This window comes from Salvelinus namaycush, chromosome 11 (genome assembly GCF_016432855.1).
Source record: "Salvelinus namaycush isolate Seneca chromosome 11, SaNama_1.0, whole genome shotgun sequence".
NCBI classification, from domain to species: Eukaryota; Metazoa; Chordata; class Actinopteri; order Salmoniformes; family Salmonidae; genus Salvelinus; species Salvelinus namaycush.
The window spans coordinates 31,344,605-31,366,596 of record NC_052317.1 but is presented as its reverse complement, the minus strand read 5'-3'; the positions used below and the strand labels follow the sequence as shown (position 1 = coordinate 31,366,596).

Below are 21,992 nucleotides of genomic sequence, written 5' to 3'. Positions count from 1 at the left end.
GTCACTTGCTCTGAAACCTAGAAGTAGGGTTGCACCTTGCTCTGCAAGGGCCGTGGCTTTTGTGGAGCGATGGGTAACGACGCTTCGTGGGTGTCAGTTGTTGATGTGTGCAGAGGGTCCCTGGTTCGCGCCCGTGTCAGGGCGAGGGGACGGTTTAAAGTTATACTGTTACACTAGTAACCGAAAGGTTGCAAGATCGAATCCCCGAGCTGACAAGGTAAAACATCTGTTGTTCTGCCCTGAACAAGGCAGTTAACCCACTGTTCCTAGGCCGTCATTGAAAAATAGAATTTGTTCTTAACTGACTTGCCTAGTTAAATAAAGGTAAAATATTTTTTTTACTGTTGTTTTTATTTATTTACCTATTATTCACCTAATACCTTTTTTGCACTGTTGGTTAGAGCCTGTAAATAAGCATTTCACTGTAAGGTCTACTGTTGTATTCGGCGCACGTGACAAATAAACTTTGATTTGATTATATGAACTGTAACTCAGTAAAATCTTTAAAACTGTTGCATGTTTCGTTTATATTTTTGTTCAGTTTAGATGCAGGCCAATGCCAAAGGTCAAACAATTCCATATACCGATTCATGCCAGCATCAAAATCTGGCAAGGTCTGGTTATTTTTTCTTTCAATAATACTTTAGGAAGAAAAGCACAGTAGCTTGACTAAGGCCTACAGTTGCAGAGACAAGCAAACCAAGCCTATGCATTGGGTGACATACAGTACATGCAGAGAAAGTGGACTGTGAGATACATGGACACACTGGACCATTACCATGTTTATCTTTTCCACTTTTGGATAAATATATATATTTTTTGCCTATATAAAACTAGTGGGCAAAGTAGCCTTAATAATTAATCAAATATAGCCCAATTTCGACTGACTTTAAAAGTGTCAAATACATTGCAAACCAAGTTTACAAACTCAAATAGCAAACTCATATATTATTGAATAGCTGTTATAATTTAATCAATTCGTTTGAAATTGTCAATGAAAGGTTACCGCGAAAAAGATGTGCCCATATTCAAATAAGGCAAGATCACGCCCCCCCGCAAAGTCATTTAAATACTTCGCTAACAGTCGTCACAGACAGAGTGTGCGCTTCCATTTCTTTTGCGACGACGTGCCTCTCTAAACACCAGCTCTTCTCGTTCTGTCCGTAAAAGGTACGTTTTTATATATTTTGTGGCTGGTGTATTTAGCTGATTGCCTGATTTAGCGTTATTTTGGTCGTCTTTAGGTATTCTAAATAATTATAGTGTAATTTACAGAAATTGAGTTATTGTTGAATAAACGTGGTTCGAAAGCCGCTTTAGCTAGCGAAGGTACTCCCGAACGTTAATTTTCCACACATGCATTTTGCCAGTTCACTTAAACTGATTTGAGTTTTTCTGCGAGAACTAGATAGTTAACATACATTAAATACACGGATGTTTAACACTCCTTTAAATTTCATTTTTTTGCTAATTTCAGTCTTCGGTTCACCTAACGGTAACTATCAACTTCATTGTAAAGATGGCTGCGTCTTCGCCTTTAGCATAGCACCAGGTGGCGAAGCAGGCCAACAACGTGGTGTAAAATGGCGCTCCCTTCTTGGCCTGTTTTTTTCTTTTCTTTTTTTCTCTCGGGTCTGTAAGACTCATTTAGCCAGACGGCTAATCAGCGCGTACGGTTTACGCGTAATTTGTTTTCCATCATAGCAGGTTAAATAACGTTCGTAATTGTTGTATTTACCTGAATTCCGATAATTATTTACAGGTTGGCCTAGCGCTAGCTGGCTAACGCAGCTAATTATGTTGTGCGCAATGTGCGTCAGACAATTGTTAACTACCCTAGATGTGACCTAGCTAGATTTACAACTCATGTAGGTATCGGGAGTACGTTATGTAACGTTGATATTAATGGAAATGGCCAGGTAACGATACTTAATGGGATTTTATTTGACCCGGGCTTTTTCCCTTGCAGACAAAGAAACATGTCCGACGAAGGAAAACTTTTCGTCGGTGGCCTGAGCTTCGACACAACAGAAGAATCTCTGGCTGAAGCTTTCGCTAAGTATGGTAACATTGCAAAAGGTGCGTCCAATGTAATTTTATTTGAGCGATGGTTAGCTACTAAATATATTATCAGAAATGTTGAACTTCCGGTTAATTAATGTTTTGGTCTCGCTCAGTTGATGTCATCAGGGACAAAGAAACGGGAAGGTCTCGTGGATTCGGCTTCGTAAAGTACGATAATGCCGAGGATGCGAAGGACGCTTTGGATGGCATGAACGGCAAGGTAGATATGTTGATCACAATTTACCGAAGCATTTATTTACCTCGTTTTTGCATGTATAATTATTATAACAAGTGTTTGAATATCTCCCCTACCACTCTAAATGTCTTACAGATACAAACAATATGATGGCCCACCAGACACATTTCAATGCATTAAACCCATACATAAAACAAATATTTATGAACTGCGATGGCTAACCCCTTTTCTCTTGCAGTCCGTTGACGGCAGAACAATTCGTGTGGATGAGGCAGGCAAGGGTGGTGGTCGTTCAGGAGGAGGCGGCGGTGGTGGATTCAGAGGGTCCAGAGGAGGTGGTGGATATGGCGGTGGAGGTGGATATGGAGGGGGGAGAGGAAGAGGTGGGCGAGTTTACTCGCGAGGTATGGGCAGACAATCTGCAAAATGGTGTGCTCCCCATCCTCCATTAGCGTTTGTCCTGCCCTCCCTCTTGGCTGTAGTTGCATTTCAGTGTGTTTTGCTTTCAATATGAGTTGGTTTTTGAACCGCCTGTGCTGGTTTGTTCCCAGGTGGTGGAGGATATGGTGGTGGTGGTGACAGGGGATATGGTGAGAGGAGTTATGGTGGCGGCGGAGACCGGAGTTATGGTGGCGGTGGAGACCGGAGCTATGGAAGTGGCGGTGGATACAGGAGCGGTGGTGGTGGCGGTGGAGGATACTCTTCTGGTGGCGGAGGATACAGGGACAATAGGTGAGGCGACATGTCCGACTGCCAACTAAGAGATACTCAAATTGTTTGTAGAAATTCCTGTCTTGCATCCTTTACAGAGGACAGCGACCTTACCTATATATTTTTTTCTCCTCCAATGTTAGGGGCCAGGGAGGCTACGGGGATCGCTCTGGGGGATCCTACAGAGACAGCTACGACAGTTATGGTATGTATGAGTTGTGTGTACTAGCGTAATGATGTGCTTGCATCAATAGGCCTAGGACACTTCCTCAAGGTTCTGGAATCAAATCCATTCCCCTGACTAGTATAGAATGCCTTCAAGTTCAGTGCGCCGTTCCTTCCCTCCCTTAAGTGTACTCTGAACTCATTCAATTTGCTGGGATCATATTTGCTTCATCTTACTCCCAGCACTGTTTATTACAGAAAGACCTCCAACACTAGTTGGTTAAGCTTTTTGCGACTGTTTAGTGGGTAACCATGTTGGATGTTGTCAAACTCAAATGTTCGTGAACTTGTTTCCTAAACTCAGTGTCTGTGTGCCCACTTCTTGTCCTCAGCTGCTCACGAGTAAAAATCTGCCCCCCGATTCAAGATCATCCCTTGGCTGGCTGTATTTAAAAAGATGCGCTCCTCTCAAGAAATTTGTCCACGTGTTGACCTGATGATTTTTTGTAGTCCTATTCTGTGTTTAAGTAGCTCGAGCGTCTTTAAATTTAGCCATGAGTTTCGGCCATTCATTTACAAACCATGTTTAATAGAAGTTCCAGTTGGAGGTGTTCTCTAAAGGATGCATCTCTATTTGCTCTTATGGCATTTCAATTGATAAAGCATAATGTCGTACTTGTTGGTGCTGCAAATTTAGTGAACTCAAATATTGCATCACATGGCTGTTTTTGAATAACAGCATCAGTTACTTTCTACGCCCTGTTCCTATCCAGCACTGTCTGACATCACCATTTGAATCCTATATATTAATATTGGGATATCAATGGGGCTTGTTAACTTCCTGTTTTTGTTTTAAACGACAATGTCCGACCTACCTCCTGCCAAGTTTTAAAACAGTTTAAAAAAATCCACTTAGGTGCTTTAGAAAACTGGCCGGGAAGTGCTTTTTGGATTTTATGAATGCATTCCTTGTGTTGCTAGGCAGCAATGCCTTCACCCATACCATTGAGGTTCTTGATATAGCCGACGGTCCTGTGTTAAGTTTCCAAAAATAGTGAATTCCTTTAAGGCTGGTGACACTGCACGCCTGAAGTGGCCGGCTGTTCATGAAGTTGCAAATTGCAGCGGGCTACAATCTGCCCACGGTGTTTTGCTCTGCTCTAAAGCCTGCATTTTAAATGTGCTTGTTATAATGGACTTAACTTAAAGAGAACAAAAAAAACATACCAATTCATACTGTTACTATTCCCCAATATTCCACCTGGGAACGATTTTGTACTTTCTGTTCTTTGTATCATCAACATTGAAGATTATTTTTTGTCAATTTTGGCTTCATGGAGCCCATTAAAACGATTTGTTGAAAATACGTGTGCCTTGAACATACTTATGGGGAGGTTAGCAGTTTGTCAGTATTTGCCAGTTGGTGTATCTTCATAGCATTTAAATGTTTCCCTTCTGGTGTTTAACAACTTCTCTGGTACTACAGAAACTTAACTTCCAACATATACATCCCGAAACTGGGAATAAGTTTAATTCACAGGGATTAACTGCTATTCACAGGAAGTGCCATCGTTACAGTATTATAGAAGTAACTTCTGTTGGCATATTTTCCCTCTGAGGCTGAAGTGTGGGGTACTGATAGTCAAAGCTTTGACTATGGTTGCCCTTAACAGTTTAGTTTGAGTACTTGATGCCACTGGGCACTTTAGTAGTGGTTTGGTAAATAAATGGGTAGATAATTCGCCTAGAGGAATATTGTATGTTCTTGACATGACTAGTGTGGCCTACTCATGGGGGTGGGGGGGAGGGTCCTGTTAATGCTTCATTGCTCAGCTACAGAAAATGTCTACAAGTCCTTGGCGAATGACCTGTTGCTCCTACCAACCAGTGCTCGTCAGAAGTGAAAGCTGCTCTCTTGCCTAGTTCATTTGTGGACAATCAATAGGCCAGTTCACGTGAGGTAAACTCCTTTTGCTCACATCCTTCAGTTATTTTATTTCCAGCAATGTTTTAGCCGTTGTCCCCCTGCTGCAGAGACTGCCAGTCAAACGTCCCCTGGCCATTTTGCAACACACGATGCTTAAGTCCACAACTGCCCCCTCTTGAAATGTGCCTTAGCGAAATGACAACCTGGCCTCAGTACGATTACTCTTCCGTCATGTCTTCTATGTATTTCAGTCAAACTCAATTGTGATCACCTCAATTGCCCCTCTTGATGTACAACCCACTGATTTGTATGTGTTTTTTTTTTTTTCTTGCTCTTATCTTTTTTTTTATAGCGTGGTTCTAAGCATTGTGTATAAAGTCTGGGTAGTCAAACAAGTTAAGCTGTTGCATGCCAAAGTCCTGTTGTCTTTGTGAGATTCTGTTCTAATGTCATGAATGTCTTCTCTTTTAGGGTGAGTTAACTTTTTGGAGACTGAACTCTCCAGTGGCAGATGGTGATAAACTGGAATCTCCTGCAGCAGTGTTCCAGGTTTGTCTATTTTCGTACAGTTTTGTGTATCCGTTAAGCTGCCACATCAAATGCTCTGAAAATGCATGATTTATGCAATATTAACTAATTAGTTCTTTCATTCCTTGGTCTCAGGTCCAGTGGTGTGAGTAGCAGTGGAGTCCACATCAACCCAGTACTCTGCATTGGCTGAGTTCTGTCTTCAATGCAGTCACTGGTTCCCAGGAGTTCTGGGAAAAAATATTTTCTCATCTTAAACATTTTGTATAGAGATCCTACAAGCTGCATCTCTTTGGGGAAACAGCTTTAGGTGAAGTGATTTGTCTATGGGACACCATACTAACAGTTACAAAAAAAGCTAATTTCCTCGTGTTGGTGTTCATAGCTCTAAACGGATGTAGTCAATCGTTTCACCTGTTCCAGTAACTAGTTGTTTTTAAAGTAACCTGTTTCTATGTACATTTAGCAGAAGTTCTTATCCAGAGCGACTTACAAGCGCAATTATGAAGTGCCTTACTCAAGGGCAGATTTTTCACGTATTTGGCTCAGGGATTAGAGGCAATGACCTTTTGGATACTGGCACTATCCTCTTAACTGTTACGCTAACAATATGATATATTGTGAACTCGTTTCTTCAATAAAATCAGACTAACCAACACCATGTTTTAAGGATATAAACTCAGCAAAAAAAGAACCGTCCTCTTGTCAACTGCGTTTATTTTCAGCGAACTTAACGTGTAAATATTTGTATGAACATAAGATTCAACAACTGAGAAACTGAACAAGTTCCACAGACATGTGACTAACAGAAATTGAATAATGTGTTCCTGGAGAAAGGGGGGCCAAATCTAAATTAAGTATCTGGTGTGGCCACCAGCTGCATTAATACTGTGGTGCATCTCCTTGTGGACTACACTAGATTTGCCAGTTCTTGCTGTGACATGTTACCCAGTCAAAGCACCTACAAGTTTCTCGGGGGAATGGCCCTAGCCCTCACTCCGATCCAACAGGTCTCAGACGCGCTCAATGGGATTGAGATCAAGGTTCTTCCCTGGCCATGGCAGAACATTGACATTACTGTCTTGCAGGAAATCACTCACAGAATGAGCAGTATGGCTGTTGGCATTGTCATGCTGGAGGGTCATGTCGGGATGAGCCTGCAGGAAGGGTACCACATGAGGGAGGAGGATGTCTTCACTGTAACGCTCAGCGTTGAGATTGCCTGCAATGACAAGCTCAGTCCGATGATGCTGTGAGACCACGACGGACCCTCCACCTCCAAATTGATCCCGCTCCAGAGTACAGGCCTCGGTGTAACGCTCATTCCTTCTACGATAAACGTGGATCTGACCATCACCCCTGGTGAGAGAAAATCGCAACTTGGTGAAAAGCACTTTTTGCCAGTCCTGCCTGGTCCAGCAATGGTGGGTTTGTGCCCATAGGTGACTTTGTTGCCGGTGATGTCTGGTGAGGACCTGCCTTACAACAGGCCTACAAGCCCTCAGTCCAGCCTCTCAGCCTATTGCGGACAGTCTGAGCACTGATGGAGGGATTGTGCGTTCCTGGTGTAACTCGGGCAGTTGTTGCTATTCTGTACCTGTCCCGCATGTGTGATGTTCGGCTGTACCAATCCTGTGGTGGTGTTATTACACTTGGTCTGCAACTGTGAGGACGATCAGCTGTCCGTCCTGTCTCCCTGTAGCTCACAGTACGGACATTGCAATTTATTGCCCTGGCCACATCTGCAGTCCTCATGCCTCCTTGCAGCATGCCTAACACGGAACCCAAACCAGCAGCGTGCGTGCGCCATCGTGCATAAATGTATTTTGTACCCCTACACCAAACGTGATCACGACACGCAGGTTAAAATATCAAAACAAACTGAGCCAATTACATTTAATTTGGGAACAGGTCAAAAAGCATTACACGTTTATGGCAATTTAGCTAGTTAGCTTGCAGTTTCTAGCTAATTTGTCCTATTTAGCTAGCTTGTTGTTGCTAGCTAATTTGTCATGGGATATAAACATTGAGTTGTTATTTTACCTGAAATGCACAAGGTCCTCTACTCCGCCAATTAATCCACACATAAAACGGTCAACTGAATCATTTCTAGTCATCTTTCCTCCTTCCAGGCTTTTTCATCTTTGAACTTATATGGTGATTGGCATCTAAACTTTCATAGTATTACTACACCGACCGGCAACACAGTTCATCTTTCAATCACCCACGTGGGTATAACCAATGAGAAGATGGGAGGCAGGACTTGCAGCGTGATCTGCGTCAGAAATAGAAAGGACTTCTATATTAGCCCTTCGGCACGCAGATGTGCGCGAGCAGTGTGGGTGCAATAATTGAATAACATAGATTTCTAAATGTATTTTGCAATGCTCGCGCACGACACAAGCGGTTTGGTCAGCCTATAAAACGGAACCCAAATCGGCTGAGCGCGTGCGCCATTGTGCATACATTTATTTTGTCCCCCCACACCAAACGCGATCACGACACTCAGGTTAAAGTATCAAAACAAACTCTGAACCTATATTAATTTGGGGACAGGTCGAAAAGCATTAAACATTTATGGCAATTTAGCTAGTTAGCTTGCACTTGCTAGCTAATTTGTCCTGGGATATAAACATTGAGTTGTTATTTTACCTGAAATGCACAAGGTCCTCTACTCCGCCAATTAATCCACACATAAAACGGTCAACCGAATCGTTTCTAGTCATCTCTCTTTTTCCAGGCTTTTTCTTCTCTTGACTTTATATTGCGATTGGCAACTTTCATAAATTAGGTGCATTACCGCCACTGACCTCGTTTGTCTTTCAGTCACCCACGTGGACATAACCAATGAGATGGGAGAGGCAGGACTTGCAGCGCGATCTGCGTCAGAAATAGAAAAAACGTCTATTTTTAGCCCTTGGCAACGCAGACGCTCGTTGGCGCAATAACTGAATAACATAGATTTCTAAATGTATTTTGCAACACGAGCAGTGTGGTCAGCCTGTAAGGCATGTTCACGCAGATGAGCAATGACCCTAGGCATCTTTCTTTTGGTGTTTTTCAGAGTCAGTAGAAAGGCCTCTTTAGTGTCCAAAGCTTTCATAACTGATCTTAATTTCCTACATCTGTAAGCCGTTGGTGTCTTAACAACCGTTCCAAAGGTGCATGTTTATTAATTGTTTATGGTTCATTGAACAAGCATGGGAAACAGTGTTCAAACCCTTTACAATGAAGATCTGGGAAGTTATTTGGATTTTCACGAATTATCTTTGAAAGACAGGGTCCTGAAAAGGGGCCGTTTAATTTTTTGCTGAGTTTAGATGGTGTCGGGTTCATACAGTCATGAAAATGCTGGGAAAGTCATGGAATTCTATCCAGGTGTTTTCCAGGCCTGGAAAGGTTTTGGAAAATGATACAAATCTGAAAAGTAATACCTGTTAATGTAATTGCTTAAATTATTAAAAAAATGCAACTATCAACCAATAAATCCACATATCAGCCTAGATCAATAGTGTGCAAGCACACTCATAGGGTTCGGCTAACCGAGTTCGGTTAAAGCGTCAGCCTTATTCTAAAATTGATTACATTTCCCCTCATCAATCTACACATAATACCCCACAAAGCAAAAACAGGTTTTTAGAAATAAATTTACATAAGTATTCAGACCCTTTACTCAGTACTTTGTTGGAGTGCCTTTGACAGAGATTTTACACAGCCTCAAGTTTACTTGGGTATGATGCTACAAGCTTGGCACACCTGTTTTGGGGAGTTTCTCCCCTTCTCTGCAGATCCTCTCAAGCTCTGTCAGGTTGGATGGGAGGCGTTGCTGCACAGCTATTTTCAGGTCTCGAGAGATGTTTGATCGGGTACAAGTCCAGTTTTTACCCCCAAGCCATAAGACTCCTGAACTGGTAATCAAATGGCTACCCGGACTATTTGCATTGTGTGCCCCCCCCCAACCCCTCTTTGACGCTGCTGCTGCTACTCTGTTTATCATATATGCATATGCATAGTCACTTTAACTATACATTCATGTACATACTACCACAATTTGCCCGACCAACCAGTGCTCCCGCACATTGGCTAACCGGGCTGTCTGCATTGTGTCCCGCCACTCCCTCTTTTACACTACTGCTACTCTCTGTCCATCATATACAGTGGGGCAAAAAAGTATTTAGTCAGCCACCAATTGTGCAAGTTCTCCCACTTAAAAAGATGAGAGAGGCCTGTAATTTTCATCATAGGTACACTTCAACTATGACAGACAAAATGAGAAAAAAAAATCCAGAAAATCACATTGTAGGATTTTTAATGCATTTATTTGCAAATTATGGTGGAAAATAAGCATTTGGTCAATAACAAAAGTTTATCTCAATACTTTGTTATATACCCTTTGTTGGCAATGACAGAGGTCAAACGTTTTCTGTAAGTCTTCACAAGGTTTTCACACACTGTTGCTGGTATTTTGGCCCATTCCTCCATGCAGATCTCTAGAGCAGTGATGTTTTGGGGCTGTTGCTGGGCAACACAGACTTTCAACTCCCTCCAAAGATTTTCTATGGGGTTGAGATCTGGAGACTGGCTAGGCCACTCCAGGACCTTGAAATGCTTCTTACGAAGCCACTCCTTCGTTGCCCGGGCGGTGTGTTTGGGATCATTGTCATGCTGAAAGACCCAGCCACGTTTCATCTTCAATGCCCTTGCTGATGGAAGGAGGTTTTCACTCAAAATCGCACAATACATGGCCCCATTCATTCTTTCCTTTACACGGATCAGTCGTCCTGGTCCCTTTGCAGAAAAACAGCCCCAAAGCATGATGTTTCCACCCCCATGCTTCACAGTAGGTATGGTGTTCTTTGGATGCAACTCAGCATTCTTTGTCCTCCAAACACGACGAGTTGAGTTTTTACCAAAAAGTTCTATTTTGGTTTCATTTGACCATATGACATTCTCCCAATCTTCTTCTGGATCATCCAAATGCTCTCTAGCAAACTTAAGACGGGCCTGGACATGTACTGGCTTAAGCAGGGGGACACGTCTGGCACTGCAGGATTTGAGTCCCTGGCGGCGTAGTGTGTTACTGATGGTAGGCTTTGTTATTTTGGTCCCAGCTCTCTGCAGGTCATTCACTAGGTCCCCCGTGTGGTTCTGGGATTTTTGCTCACCGTTCTTGTGATCATTTTGACCCCACGGGGTGAGATCTACAGGCCTCTCATCTTTTTAAGTGGTAGAACTTGCACAATTGGTGGCTGACTAAATACTTTTTTGCCCCACTGTATGCATAGTCACTTTAACCATATCTACATGTACATACCTACCTCAATCAGCCTTACTAACCGTTGTCTGTATGTAGCCTCACTACTGTTTTCTTTACTTACCTATTGTTCACCTAATACCTTTTTTGCACTATTGGTTAGAGCCTGTAAGTAAGCATTTCACTGTTGTATTCGGCGCACGTGACAAATAAACTTTGATTTGAACACAGATAATTTACTTATCTTATTATTACTGTGGCGATGACACACCATAGGTGCGGCGCTTCACATGCACTCTCCAAACTCCTTCCAGTGGAGGGTGCGTTTTTTCTCTTGTTGAAATGTTGGCTGTTGCTTTCACACGTTTAAATGCATAGGCCCTATGTGGTAAATCTATATTCCATCTAATACTACAATAATTGCTAGCATTTCATCATTCCATCCCCGTACCGTTTATTGCAAAACGTAGGCATTTCTGTTCCATGTTTGATAGGCCTACAGATACATTTCCATTTAGCCAACCATTTGTTACCCTGCTCTGAGTGGGTGTGATGTTTATAGTGCACATGAAAGTTCGTAAGACTCATTAGGTATGTTGGGTTCTGAAATATACTTATTCATGTCAGTGAGGGAGAGAGGGTCATGTATAACGTTTACATTATGTCAGGATATGTTATTTTTAGCCATCAGGGATCCTATGGGAGGGATCCTCTGGGAGGAGAAGAGACACAGTCTGGTACCAGTCACCATGACAGCTGTGAGTTGGGGAGGAGTGAGCACTTTGGGGCAGAGGTCAGGTCAGATGAAGTGAGGAAGAACAGATATCACCAAGGTTCTGTCTAGCAACAGAGATGCATTGGCTGTTCAGATGTGTAGGAGGAGACTGCATAGGAGAAAGGGTTAAATATCAGTGCTTGTGTGAAAATGTTTTTGTCTGTTCAGCTGTTCAATCCTTTTCGAAGAATAAACTTGGTTTACGCTTTCATAGTGTCCGAGTTCTTACTCTGATAATTAGAACCAAACAGGTATAGATTTTCTATTTATTTAATTCAATGTATGGTTTCCTTGTTCATATTTCACGGGTTATGTCAGAGTTCTGTGTGTCTGTGTCCCCTGTCATTTTAGTTGGGTGTGATAGGAGCGCATAGAAATAGGCTATGTGGCCTGCACTCCACATAACCTTCCATGTATGCATGGTGTTGAAATTAGAGGTCAACCGATTAATCGGAATGGCCGATTAATTAGGGCCAATTTCAAGTTTTCATAACAATCGGAAATCGGTAAAAAAAAAAGATTGTACACCTTAATTTCAAACCAAATTTATTTATATAGCCCTTCTTACATCAGCTGATATCTCAAAGTCTCAAATTTAACTAGGCAAGTCAGTTAAGAACACATTCTTATTTTCAATAACTGCCTAGGAACGGTGGGTTAACTGCGTTGTTCAGGGGCAGAACGACAGATTTTTACCTTGTCAGCTCAGGGATTCAATCTTGCAACCTTACGGTTAACTAGTCCAACGCTCTAACCACCTGCCTCACGAGGAGCCCGCCTGTTACGCGAATGCAGTAAGAAGCCAAGGTAAGTTGCTAGCTAGCATTAAACTTATCTTATAAAAAACAATCAATCAATCATAATCACTAGTTATAACTACACATGGTTGATGATTTTACTAGTTTATCTAGCGTGTCCTGCGTTGCATATAATCGATGCAGTGCGCAGTCGCGAAAAAGGACTGTCGTTGCTCCAACGTGTACCTAACCATAAACATCAATGGCTTTCTTAAAATCAAAACACAGAGGTATATATTTTTAAACCTGCATATTTATCTAAAAGAAATCCAGGTTAGCAGGCAATATTAACCAGGTTAAATTGTGTCACTTCTCTTGCATTTATTGCACGCAGAGTCAGGGTATATGCAACAGTTTGGGCCGCCTGGCTCGTTGCGAACTAATTTGCCAGAATTTTACGTAATTATGACATAACATTGAAGGTTGTGCAATGTAACAGGAATATTTAGACTTATGGATGCCACCCGTTAGATAAAATACGGAACAGTTTCGTATTTCACTGAAAGAATAAATGTTTTGTTTTCGAGATGATAGTTTCCGGATTCGACCATATTAATGACCTAAGGCTCGTATTTCTGTGTGTTATTATGTTATAATTAAGTCTATGATTTGATAGAGCAGTCTGACTGAGCGATGGTAGGCACCAGCAGGCTCGTAAGCATTCATTCAAACAGCACTTTCGTGCGTTTTGCCAGCAGCTCTTCGCAATGCTTCAAGCTTATCAACTCAAGAGATTAGGCTGGTGTAACCGATGTGAAATGGCTAGCTAGTTAGCGGTGTGCACGCTAATAGCGTTTCAAACGTCACTGGCTCTGAGACTTGGAGTAGTTGTTCCCCTTGCTCTGCATGGGTAACGCTGCTTCGAGGGTGGCTGTTGTCGATGTGTTCCTGGTTCGAGCCCAGGTAGCGGCGAGGAGAGGGATGGAAGCTATACTGTTACACTGGCAATACTAAAGTGCCTATAAGAACATCCAATAGTCAAAGGTATATGAAATACAAATCGTATAGAGAGAAATAGTCCTATAATTCCTATAATAACTACAACCTAAAACTTCTTACCTGGGAATATTGAATACTCATGTTAAAAGGAACCACCAGCTTTCATATGTTCTCATGTTCTGAGCTAGGAACTTAAACGTTAGCTTTCTTACATAGCACATATTGCACTTTTACTTTCTTCTCCAACACTTTGTTTTTGCATTATTTAAACCAAATTGAACATGTTTCATTATTTATTTGAGGCTAAATTGATTTTATTGATGTATTATATTAAGTTAAATTAAGTGTTCATTCAGTATTGTTGTAATTGTCATTATTACAAATAAATAAATAAATAAAATCGGCCAATTAATCGGTATCGGCTTTTTTTGGTCCTCCAATAATCTGTATTGGTATCGGCGTTGAAAAATCATAATCAGTCGACCTCTAGTTGAAATATCATTAAGTCTGATTAAGACGAATGTAACAATGGATGTGGAAATTGCCTTTTATATTGTAGAATCAGTTTATTGGTTGTATTTTCTAATTGGGTAATTGTATGGTTCTGGGTACCAAGTGCTTATATTATGCAGGCCTACCTGTTGGAGCTCCTGTTAGACAGATTCCATTTGGTTTCTCAAGGGGAGGCTGTACAGTCTTGCCCTCTACCTGTGTCCGTTCAGGTAGGACAGGTTAAGCTTGATACAGAGGTTATTGCCTGTGTATATTTGGTAAATCTACTTGTATATTTTGTATTTGTATTTGTATTATGGCACTTTCACCATTGGATCACCAAGACATGTAAATACATCTACACTGAGCACGTCAACCTGCCTTCTGCTGATTTCATGCCCTTATGACTGCTACAAGTTCCCTATGAAAAGGGCTGTCTGGTAGCCTCAATTAATAGACAAAGATTTGTAGTTGAACAAGTCATTGCATGTATAGATTATTATTTATTTTTTTACTTGACTTAACTTGTGACTCGACTTGCTCTTAGAATGCATGACTTGAACTTGGCTCGAGCCTTGACATGTCCTTGGGACTCGGACCTTGTGACTTGCTTGTGACTCGAATAATAGTGACTTGGTCCCACATTACAGTAGCAGGTAGGCAGGCCTAGCCTATGAAATATGATAGAGAACAGACTAACTAGGAACAGACTAACAATTCGAAACGTAGCCTCTACTTAACTGTTTAGCTATTATTCTTTGGTATATTGAATGAGTGAATTATTTCAAAAAGCATACAACTTATTTGGTTGTAATATTGCAATGTTTTACATCAAGGGTGGTCAACCATCCTTCAGGAGAGCTACTGGGTGGGCAGGCTTTTATTCCAGTCCCCCTCAAACAAACCACATTTTAGAAATTAGCTGCTCAATTGGACCTTGATAAACTGGCTTTGTTTGAGCAGGGCTGGATCAAAATCCTGCACACACAGTAGCTCTCCAGACTGAGGGTTGATGTGTTTGATACAGTTGCCTAACAAGTGTTCTACTTTGTGGGGGTGAAGTGCCTTGCACAACAACAAGAGATGATACAGGGTATCAGAGAGCAGTCTCCCAGTGTCCATACCACAGTACACATACTTTTGTTTCATTTACGTTCAACAACTATTTTCTTCACTAAACCAAAACATGAACCTAGACCAATTATTAACAGCTCGTGTTTATTTTGGCAAACGTTACATCATATTTTATACAGCTGTGCAAACTTCCTCGCGGGTCAATCTGACCGGTTTTCTGAGATTATGAATATACAGAAAGCTCTATTTCCTTGTCACACTAAGAAAGAGATATCTGCTACATATCCTCATTACAAATAAGGCATCCTTCCTTCTTCCCTTGATCTGATGTGAAATGTTTGGTGAAAGCAATAATATTTACTCAGTAGATAACCTCAAGGATGAAGGAAGGTCTACACTTCTAAATATTTGATCGAACCCTTGGAAAAACAGAGCATCTGTTTGTTTACCCTAGCTCAACCAGACAGTCTGTGCCATGGTATTCTGGCGCATTGAGCTCATACTTCCTCTGGATGTCATAGGGCAGGATGCGTCCCACCAGGTAATGTGTCCCACTGAAACCGACAGCACACTTCTTTGGTGCCATGAGGGAGATGAGCACTGTCGGGTTTATACAGTCAACGTTGGCCTCGTCCCACCCTAAAATCACACAGATGAGGTCATCAATTAGTTTATCCAACATTATCATATGACGTTTGAGTTTATCTGAAACTGGCAGTAAAATAAGACATCACGGCATCATCAGACAAGTCCATGGTATCAGACCAACCCTAACAAATAACACTACACTTGGATAGCTTTTTAGCCCCTGGTAACCCTGCAGGTAGATGCTGTCAGACAGGTGTGTGTAGGTTTGGTGTGGTTACCTGAGGGGATGTCCACACTGGCGATGGGGATACGGATGTGTCTGAGGGCGAGCAGGATGCTGCTGTAGGGCTCACTGATATCAGACGGCTCCGTCTCCGGCCCCAAGATGGCATCCACCACCAGGTTATACGCATCGTTTATCAGCTGCACCTGTAGGACAAGACAAACACGTCAGTCAGACCACTAACCAGTAGAATGGCATTTATTTTTCTATCTTTATTTAACTAGGCAAGTCAGTTAAGAACACATTCTTATTTAAAATGATGGCCTACTCCGGCAAAGCCCTAACCCGGACAACGCTGGGCCAATTGTCCGCCGCCCTATGGGACTCCCAATCACGGCCAGTTGTGATACAGTCTGGAATCGAACCAGGGTCTGTAGTGACACCTCTAGCACTGAGATGCAGTGCCTTAGACCGCTGCGCCACTCGGGAGCGAGCACCATTCACACACAACCCGTGTGAACATTCCACATTTTAGAGAGTCTTGTTTCTTTTTGCAAAATCATGGCATGGTGGTCAGACGGCCACATAATACAAATTAACCTTGGTTAGCTCATAGTAGTTCCCTTACCTCTGCGGGAAGAAATGAGAGGAAAGGGATGTCCGTTTTCTCACACTGTACTGTAAAGTCCCGGTGCAGGGCCAGAGTAGAGCGCTTGGGGTAGTACACTGTGGGCATATAGTCCTGGCACAGAGATAGATGGAGGGGAAGAGGGACTGAGTGTCAAATAAGTGCCATTTAGTTAGTTCAGAAAAACAAATTCACTTCACTGGCAGGTTACCCACAAACATGCGTAAGTGGCGAGCGCAGGCCAGACCAATACAGCCATTCTGACTGGGACCACAGATCACCAACACTGTAGGATGCCTCTTGAGGGAACTCAGGGGGAAGGCCTGCACAGAAGGAAAGAAGTTGTATATCATGTCATTCAATTGCCGAACTCAAAACTACCCTTAAAGGAAGAAAAAGAGAACACATACCTTGGTGATAGCGATGGCACAGGCATGGCCCCAGATCTCCATCAGTTGCTGCGGTCCAAAGCGATACTCTCCCAACAACTCTGCCTCCAAGGCCGCAGCCTCCTCATTACTGAGGGAGAGAGAGAGAGAAACAGAGAGAGAGAACACTTAAGTGTCCTGAAAGAGGTTAAACTCTGAGTGGGGGGTATTATATCACTGCTGTCTAATCAATGGCCACCCCGTATGAGATCAGGAAGCAGGGAGCTGAACTTTCAGTGAATCCTGCTCTAATACACAGCTCTGTTAACAGTATATATATCCATAATGAATGAGTGATTCTGGGGGGTATCTAGCACTGCCTCTTTGCCTCAGATTGGAAGCCGGTGGTGGGTAGGGGAAACAAGGGGGAGTAGAACATGGGGCATGGGGGGCTGGACTGCTGCAACTGGTTCCTCTAAAGGTTTCTTCGTCTTTTCTTTTCCTTGTCTCGAATGTTGCACTAAACTTGCTCTTTTAGGGGTTTGGAGGATGAGGTATTCTGTGAAAAAAAATACTTTGTAAATACTACACCGAACAAAAATATAAAACGCAACATGCAACAATTTCAAAGATTTTACTGAGTTCATATAATGAAATAAATTCATTAGGCCCTAATCTATGGATTTCACATGACTAGAAATACAGATATGCATCTGTTGGTCACAGATACCTTAAAAAACCAGTCAGTATCTGGTGTGACCACCATTTGCCTCATGCAGGGCGACACATTTCCTTTGCATAAGAGTTGATCAGGCTGTTGAATGTTGTCCCACTCGACAATGGCTGGGCGAAGTTGCTGAATATTGGCGGGAACTGGAACACCCTGTTGTACACTTCGATCCAGAGCATCTCAAACATGCTCAATGTGTGACATGTCTGGTGAGTGTGCAGGCCATGGAAGAACTGGGACATTTTCAGCTTCAAAGAATTGTGTAAAGATCCTTGCGACATGGGGCCGTTCATTATCATGCTGAAACATGAGGTGATGGCGGTGGATGAATGGTACAACAATGGGCCTCAGGATCATGGTATCTCTGTGCATTAAAATTGCCATTGATAAAATACAAGTGTGTTCGATGTCTGTAGTTTATGCCTGCCCATACCATAACCACACTGCCACCACATCAGCAAACCGCTTTCCCACACGATGCCATACAAGCTGTTATTTACTGCTGCTCTTTAATTATTTGTTAATTACTGTTTTTAGGTATTTTCTTAACTGCATTGTTGGTTAATGGCTTGTAAGTAAGGTCTACACCTGTTGTATTCGGCGCATGTGACAAATAAAGTTTGATTTGTCTACCATCTGCCTGGTTCAGTTGAAACCGGGATTCATCTGTGAAGTCTGTTCCGACGCCAAACTGCAGTCAGGTCAAGACCCTGGTGAGGACGACGAGCACGCAGATGAGCTTCCCCGCGACGGTTTCAGACAGTTTGTGCAGAAATTCTTCGGTTGTGCAAACCCACAGTTTCATCAGCGGTCCAGGTGGCTGGTCTCAGACGATCCCGCAGGTGAAGAAACTAGATGTGGAGTGGGCTGGTGTGGTGTGGTTACACATGGTCTGCGGTTATGAGGCCGGTTGGATGTACTGCCAAATTTTCTAAAACAATGTTGGAGGTGGCTTATGGTAGAGAAATTAAAATTACATTATCTGGCAAAAGCTGTGGTGGACATTCCTGCAGTCAGCATGCCAATTGCACGCTCCCTCAACTTGAGACATTTATGGCATTGTGATGTGACAAAACTGCACATTTTAGAGTGGCCTTTTATTGTCCCCAGCACAAGCGGCACCTGTGTAATGATCATGCTGTTTAATCAGCTTCTTGATATGCCACACCTGTCAGGTGGATGGATTATCTTGGTGAAGGAGAAATGTTCACTAACAGGGATGTAAACAAATTTGTGCACATTTGAGAGAAGCTTTTTTGAGCATATGGAACATTTTTGGGATCTTGTATTTCAGATCATGAAACAAAGGAACAACACTTTACATGTTGTGTTGATATTTTATTTCAGTGTACTACATTTTTATTAGATTGGTCTGATTTAAAAGAGCAAATCTAAAAGCAGGTAAAGACCTCCCAATCCTTTCCTAATCCCTATAAAGCCAGAATAATCCTCCAAAATGTCACACAGTGGGATTATTCATAACATACCACCACGATCAATCTAACACCTGTCTCAGTCACAATTTCTGGAATATAGAATATTAACATAAGAAACATAATATTTTCTCACATTCCTGTTGCAAGTATTTGAGAAATGAAGAGCAAATCATACAATTGGGTAAACTCATTAAGACTTTTTGTGGAACAAAGTAGATGAGTTTCCTAAAACACTACTGATGAAAAAAACACCACCCATTGATAACAATGCCTTAAAGAGTCATGAGTGTGACAGTGTTCATTCTCACCTGAGGTAGCGGAGAGGCTTTCTGAGTGTCTCTAGGTTAGAACAGCTGTAGTCCATCTTCAGAATGTGTGACGGGGAGAGCAAATTTGTTTTTTTTTGGTCTAGCTCCCTTCCTTGCTGTTTCTTCTGTTAGTCTCTCGTCTCCCAAACTCACATTGATGCACACATCCTGTGTGAGTGTTAATGCCCTTCCAGGACTTACCGTGGGTGAATCTGATTGGTTCAAAGTCAACAGCTCAGTCCAACTAAAGCAAGGGGTAACACACACACACACACACACCACACACACACACACACACAGCTGGAAAGCAAAGCAGCTGGGAGGGGTGTGTGCCAGATGCAGGGACTTAGTTACCAATTTGAGCCCCCACTGATGAACTGGACATAAAATCACAGCATTGATGCTTCTCACTCCTTTATCTGCACATACATAATGAAGCAGTGTTTCCAACAGAAGACAGGGGTACGTCATCCAGAAAATGCGAGAGGCTGAAAATAACTGAAGGAAAGGGCAAGCCTCTTTCCATCTGTCACAGGTTTCATTCTTTCAGTGTGAATGTTGAACATAGTCTGGGTGCAGTGACCAGTGCTGGCCACTTTCTTTGTTGAATGAGACAAAATTTAGGGAAACATGAACAGATCTAGGATCCTCTTATCATGCCCCAACCTTAACCATAAGGAAATAATAACATGCACAAATGACCTTAGATCAGAGATTCTACTTCACACAAGAGTCAGTTCTAGACAACACAGTTCTATCTTGCGGCTGGGCATTCTGTCATATTGTGCCCTCCTGAATAAGATTGGAGATGGTCCATGCCTCTACTGGCCACTGCCCAGTTAGGCCTCCTGTTATTACAGGTGCCAGCACAATGAAGAGCAGCTGCTTAACACACAGGGTGGTCTACCCAACACACACTCACACTTCCAGACCTTAATACTCCTTACACAACAATGACTGACTCTCACTGAATAGCAGGCTAAAACGGGAAACAAGTTTCTTTGGTTGAAATTCCCCAACAAGGCTTACAAGGAGTCTGAAGAGTAGCCAATGTTTGGCACCGCGCAACAGAATCACTCCGTCCATGTGAGCTGGAAGGCAGAATGTGGGGCTGCACAGACAACCCATTGTTAATTCAGGCAATTTACACATTGCCTGAAGGACAAAATGTTTTCCTTTTCTATTGCATCTTGTTAGGGAAGGACTGGGTCTGTGCTTTGAAAATGTGCTTCCATGTTGGATAGACAGTATCATTGTTATGCAAATTCATTCCCTCTGAACTAAAAACAATTGCTTGAACCCGATGACAACCATATGTAGGCTATAGAACAGAATACATTCAAGACCCTGTTTAACCTGTAATATGCCTTCAGTAATGATATAAAACAGAGAACCAGTATGAGGTACAGAAAAGATCACTTTAATATAGAACATTTACAAGCTGTGTTGAGTTGTGGACTCAGGTCAACAGGTTAGTGGCTGTGACTGGTATAGTAGCCGAGGAGTACTGTAGTGACACGGTTGGACTGGGGGCGACTACACGTACCACAGGAAGCCAAAGCGCTTGTGTAGAAGCTCTTCCCGGGGTCTAAGGTTAAACAACTCCTCTGTGAGGGGGGCCACCCAGCGGTCTGTGTGGAAGACATTCTCTCCCACCTAAATAGACACAAACAAGGAGGAGCTTATTATTCCTCATCAATGTAGAACGAGCAGCATTGCTGAGAGTTATTTGCTTCCATTCAAGTGCTTATTCTAGAACATTTAGAAAAACAACCATCTGCAGCTTCATGACAATTGACAAATAAAACAAACATCTGTCTGTCTAGACAGAAATAAAATCAAGCATATGTCTTTACCTTCCAGCCGGGGACATCTTTCATTACGACTGCTTCCTCCTCCAGATTCTCCCGCAGCATCCGTAGTTGCCTTTTGGGTAAATAAATTCAGAGCTCCTAAGACAACTGATTATTCATGGCCAAAATTGGTAAATTACCTTTACCCGGTTGAAGTAGCATTTGATTGTGTGTCAATGTTGGTGCTTATCTTACCTCCGGTCCTGCTCTGCTTGCAGCAAAGGCAGAAGAGCTATCCTTGCTTCCAGTTCCTCAATCTGCAACCGCCTACAACACACCATCAGAAAAGATCAGCAGGTCATTGACCAACAATAAACCCCATCTCAATGACCTGAACTGGTACAATGAATCAATGCCAGTGACATTAACTCCATTGCGGCAGTTTTTACCTCCTCTCCCTGTTCCATTTGAAGAGTCTCCAATAACCGAAACACATGACACCGACTCCTATGGCGAGCATGCTATACCCTGAAAATGAGAATATTCACTGTCAGCAATTTATTTAATCAAGATCATCTCCAAACCCTGTCTGTGCTACCCATATACTTACGCAATTGAATTGTGGTGCTACCTCAGTTGTAATTTGTGAAGAAAATACAGTACAGGGATAACAAACAGGGGAACAACTCTGTTTTTGTTTCACAATATCACACAAATGATTAAACTTGGCAAGACATTAGCTAGCTAACGTTAGCTAGCGTCCCTTGTTTGACAGGCCTGACTATAAAACGATCTACTCCGAACTTTTAAACCACGCAATACAAATGTAATTAGTTTACTAACCAGAGAGTCCCCTTTTGGGGAGATTTCTCTTGTAATCAACAGGACCATAACCCCCCGGAGGAGGCATGTCCTGCTTCACCTTGGACGCCGCCATCTTCCACCCCTTCTCCAAAACAGACCGGAGCGTTACGTCATAACTTGTTCTACTTCTTG

The 21,992-nt window shown here is 42.4% G+C and overlaps 3 protein-coding genes across 8 annotated transcripts; 1 reads left to right on the top strand and 2 right to left on the bottom strand.

The window, feature by feature from the left end:
• The first annotated feature begins 1,089 nt into the window (after positions 1–1,089).
• LOC120056014 (glycine-rich RNA-binding, abscisic acid-inducible protein-like) lies at positions 1,090–6,249 on the top strand. 6 transcript variants are annotated; one of them, XR_005477735.1, is made up of 8 exons: positions 1,090–1,170; positions 1,970–2,079; positions 2,178–2,284; positions 2,499–2,664; positions 2,812–2,992; positions 3,115–3,176; positions 5,535–5,612; positions 5,727–6,249. XR_005477735.1 is itself a non-coding variant. In XM_039004143.1 (7 exons), exons 2-7 carry the CDS (start codon positions 1,980–1,982, stop codon positions 3,540–3,542), a joined length of 561 nt encoding a protein of 186 aa, XP_038860071.1. In that variant the 5' UTR covers positions 1,090–1,170; positions 1,970–1,979; the 3' UTR covers positions 3,543–3,587. The 6 variants fall into 6 exon arrangements, 4 of the variants coding, with proteins under 4 accessions (XP_038860071.1, XP_038860070.1, XP_038860069.1 ...); XR_005477736.1 differs by lacking the exons at positions 5,535–5,612; positions 5,727–6,249 and adding an exon at positions 3,529–3,572 and having other exon boundaries at positions 3,111–3,176; XM_039004143.1 differs by lacking the exons at positions 5,535–5,612; positions 5,727–6,249 and adding an exon at positions 3,529–3,587 and having other exon boundaries at positions 2,499–2,595.
• Positions 6,250–15,058: 8,809 nt separating this feature from the next.
• Positions 15,059–19,375, bottom strand: LOC120055608 (yjeF N-terminal domain-containing protein 3-like). The gene is made up of 6 exons (XM_039003492.1): positions 19,204–19,375; positions 16,772–16,880; positions 16,577–16,684; positions 16,362–16,475; positions 15,789–15,939; positions 15,059–15,561 (listed from the first exon to the last, which is right to left on the bottom strand). The coding sequence occupies exons 1-6, from the start codon at positions 19,257–19,259 to the stop codon at positions 15,368–15,370; spliced, it is 732 nt and encodes a 243-aa protein (XP_038859420.1). The 5' UTR covers positions 19,260–19,375; the 3' UTR covers positions 15,059–15,367.
• Positions 19,376–20,602: 1,227 nt separating this feature from the next.
• LOC120055607 (NADH dehydrogenase [ubiquinone] 1 alpha subcomplex subunit 13-like) lies at positions 20,603–21,980 on the bottom strand. Its single transcript, XM_039003491.1, has 5 exons — positions 21,840–21,980; positions 21,446–21,524; positions 21,252–21,323; positions 21,060–21,129; positions 20,603–20,859 (listed from the first exon to the last, which is right to left on the bottom strand). Exons 1-5 carry the CDS (start codon positions 21,931–21,933, stop codon positions 20,740–20,742), a joined length of 435 nt encoding a protein of 144 aa, XP_038859419.1. The 5' UTR covers positions 21,934–21,980; the 3' UTR covers positions 20,603–20,739.
• Between the last annotated feature and the right edge of the window lie 12 nt (positions 21,981–21,992).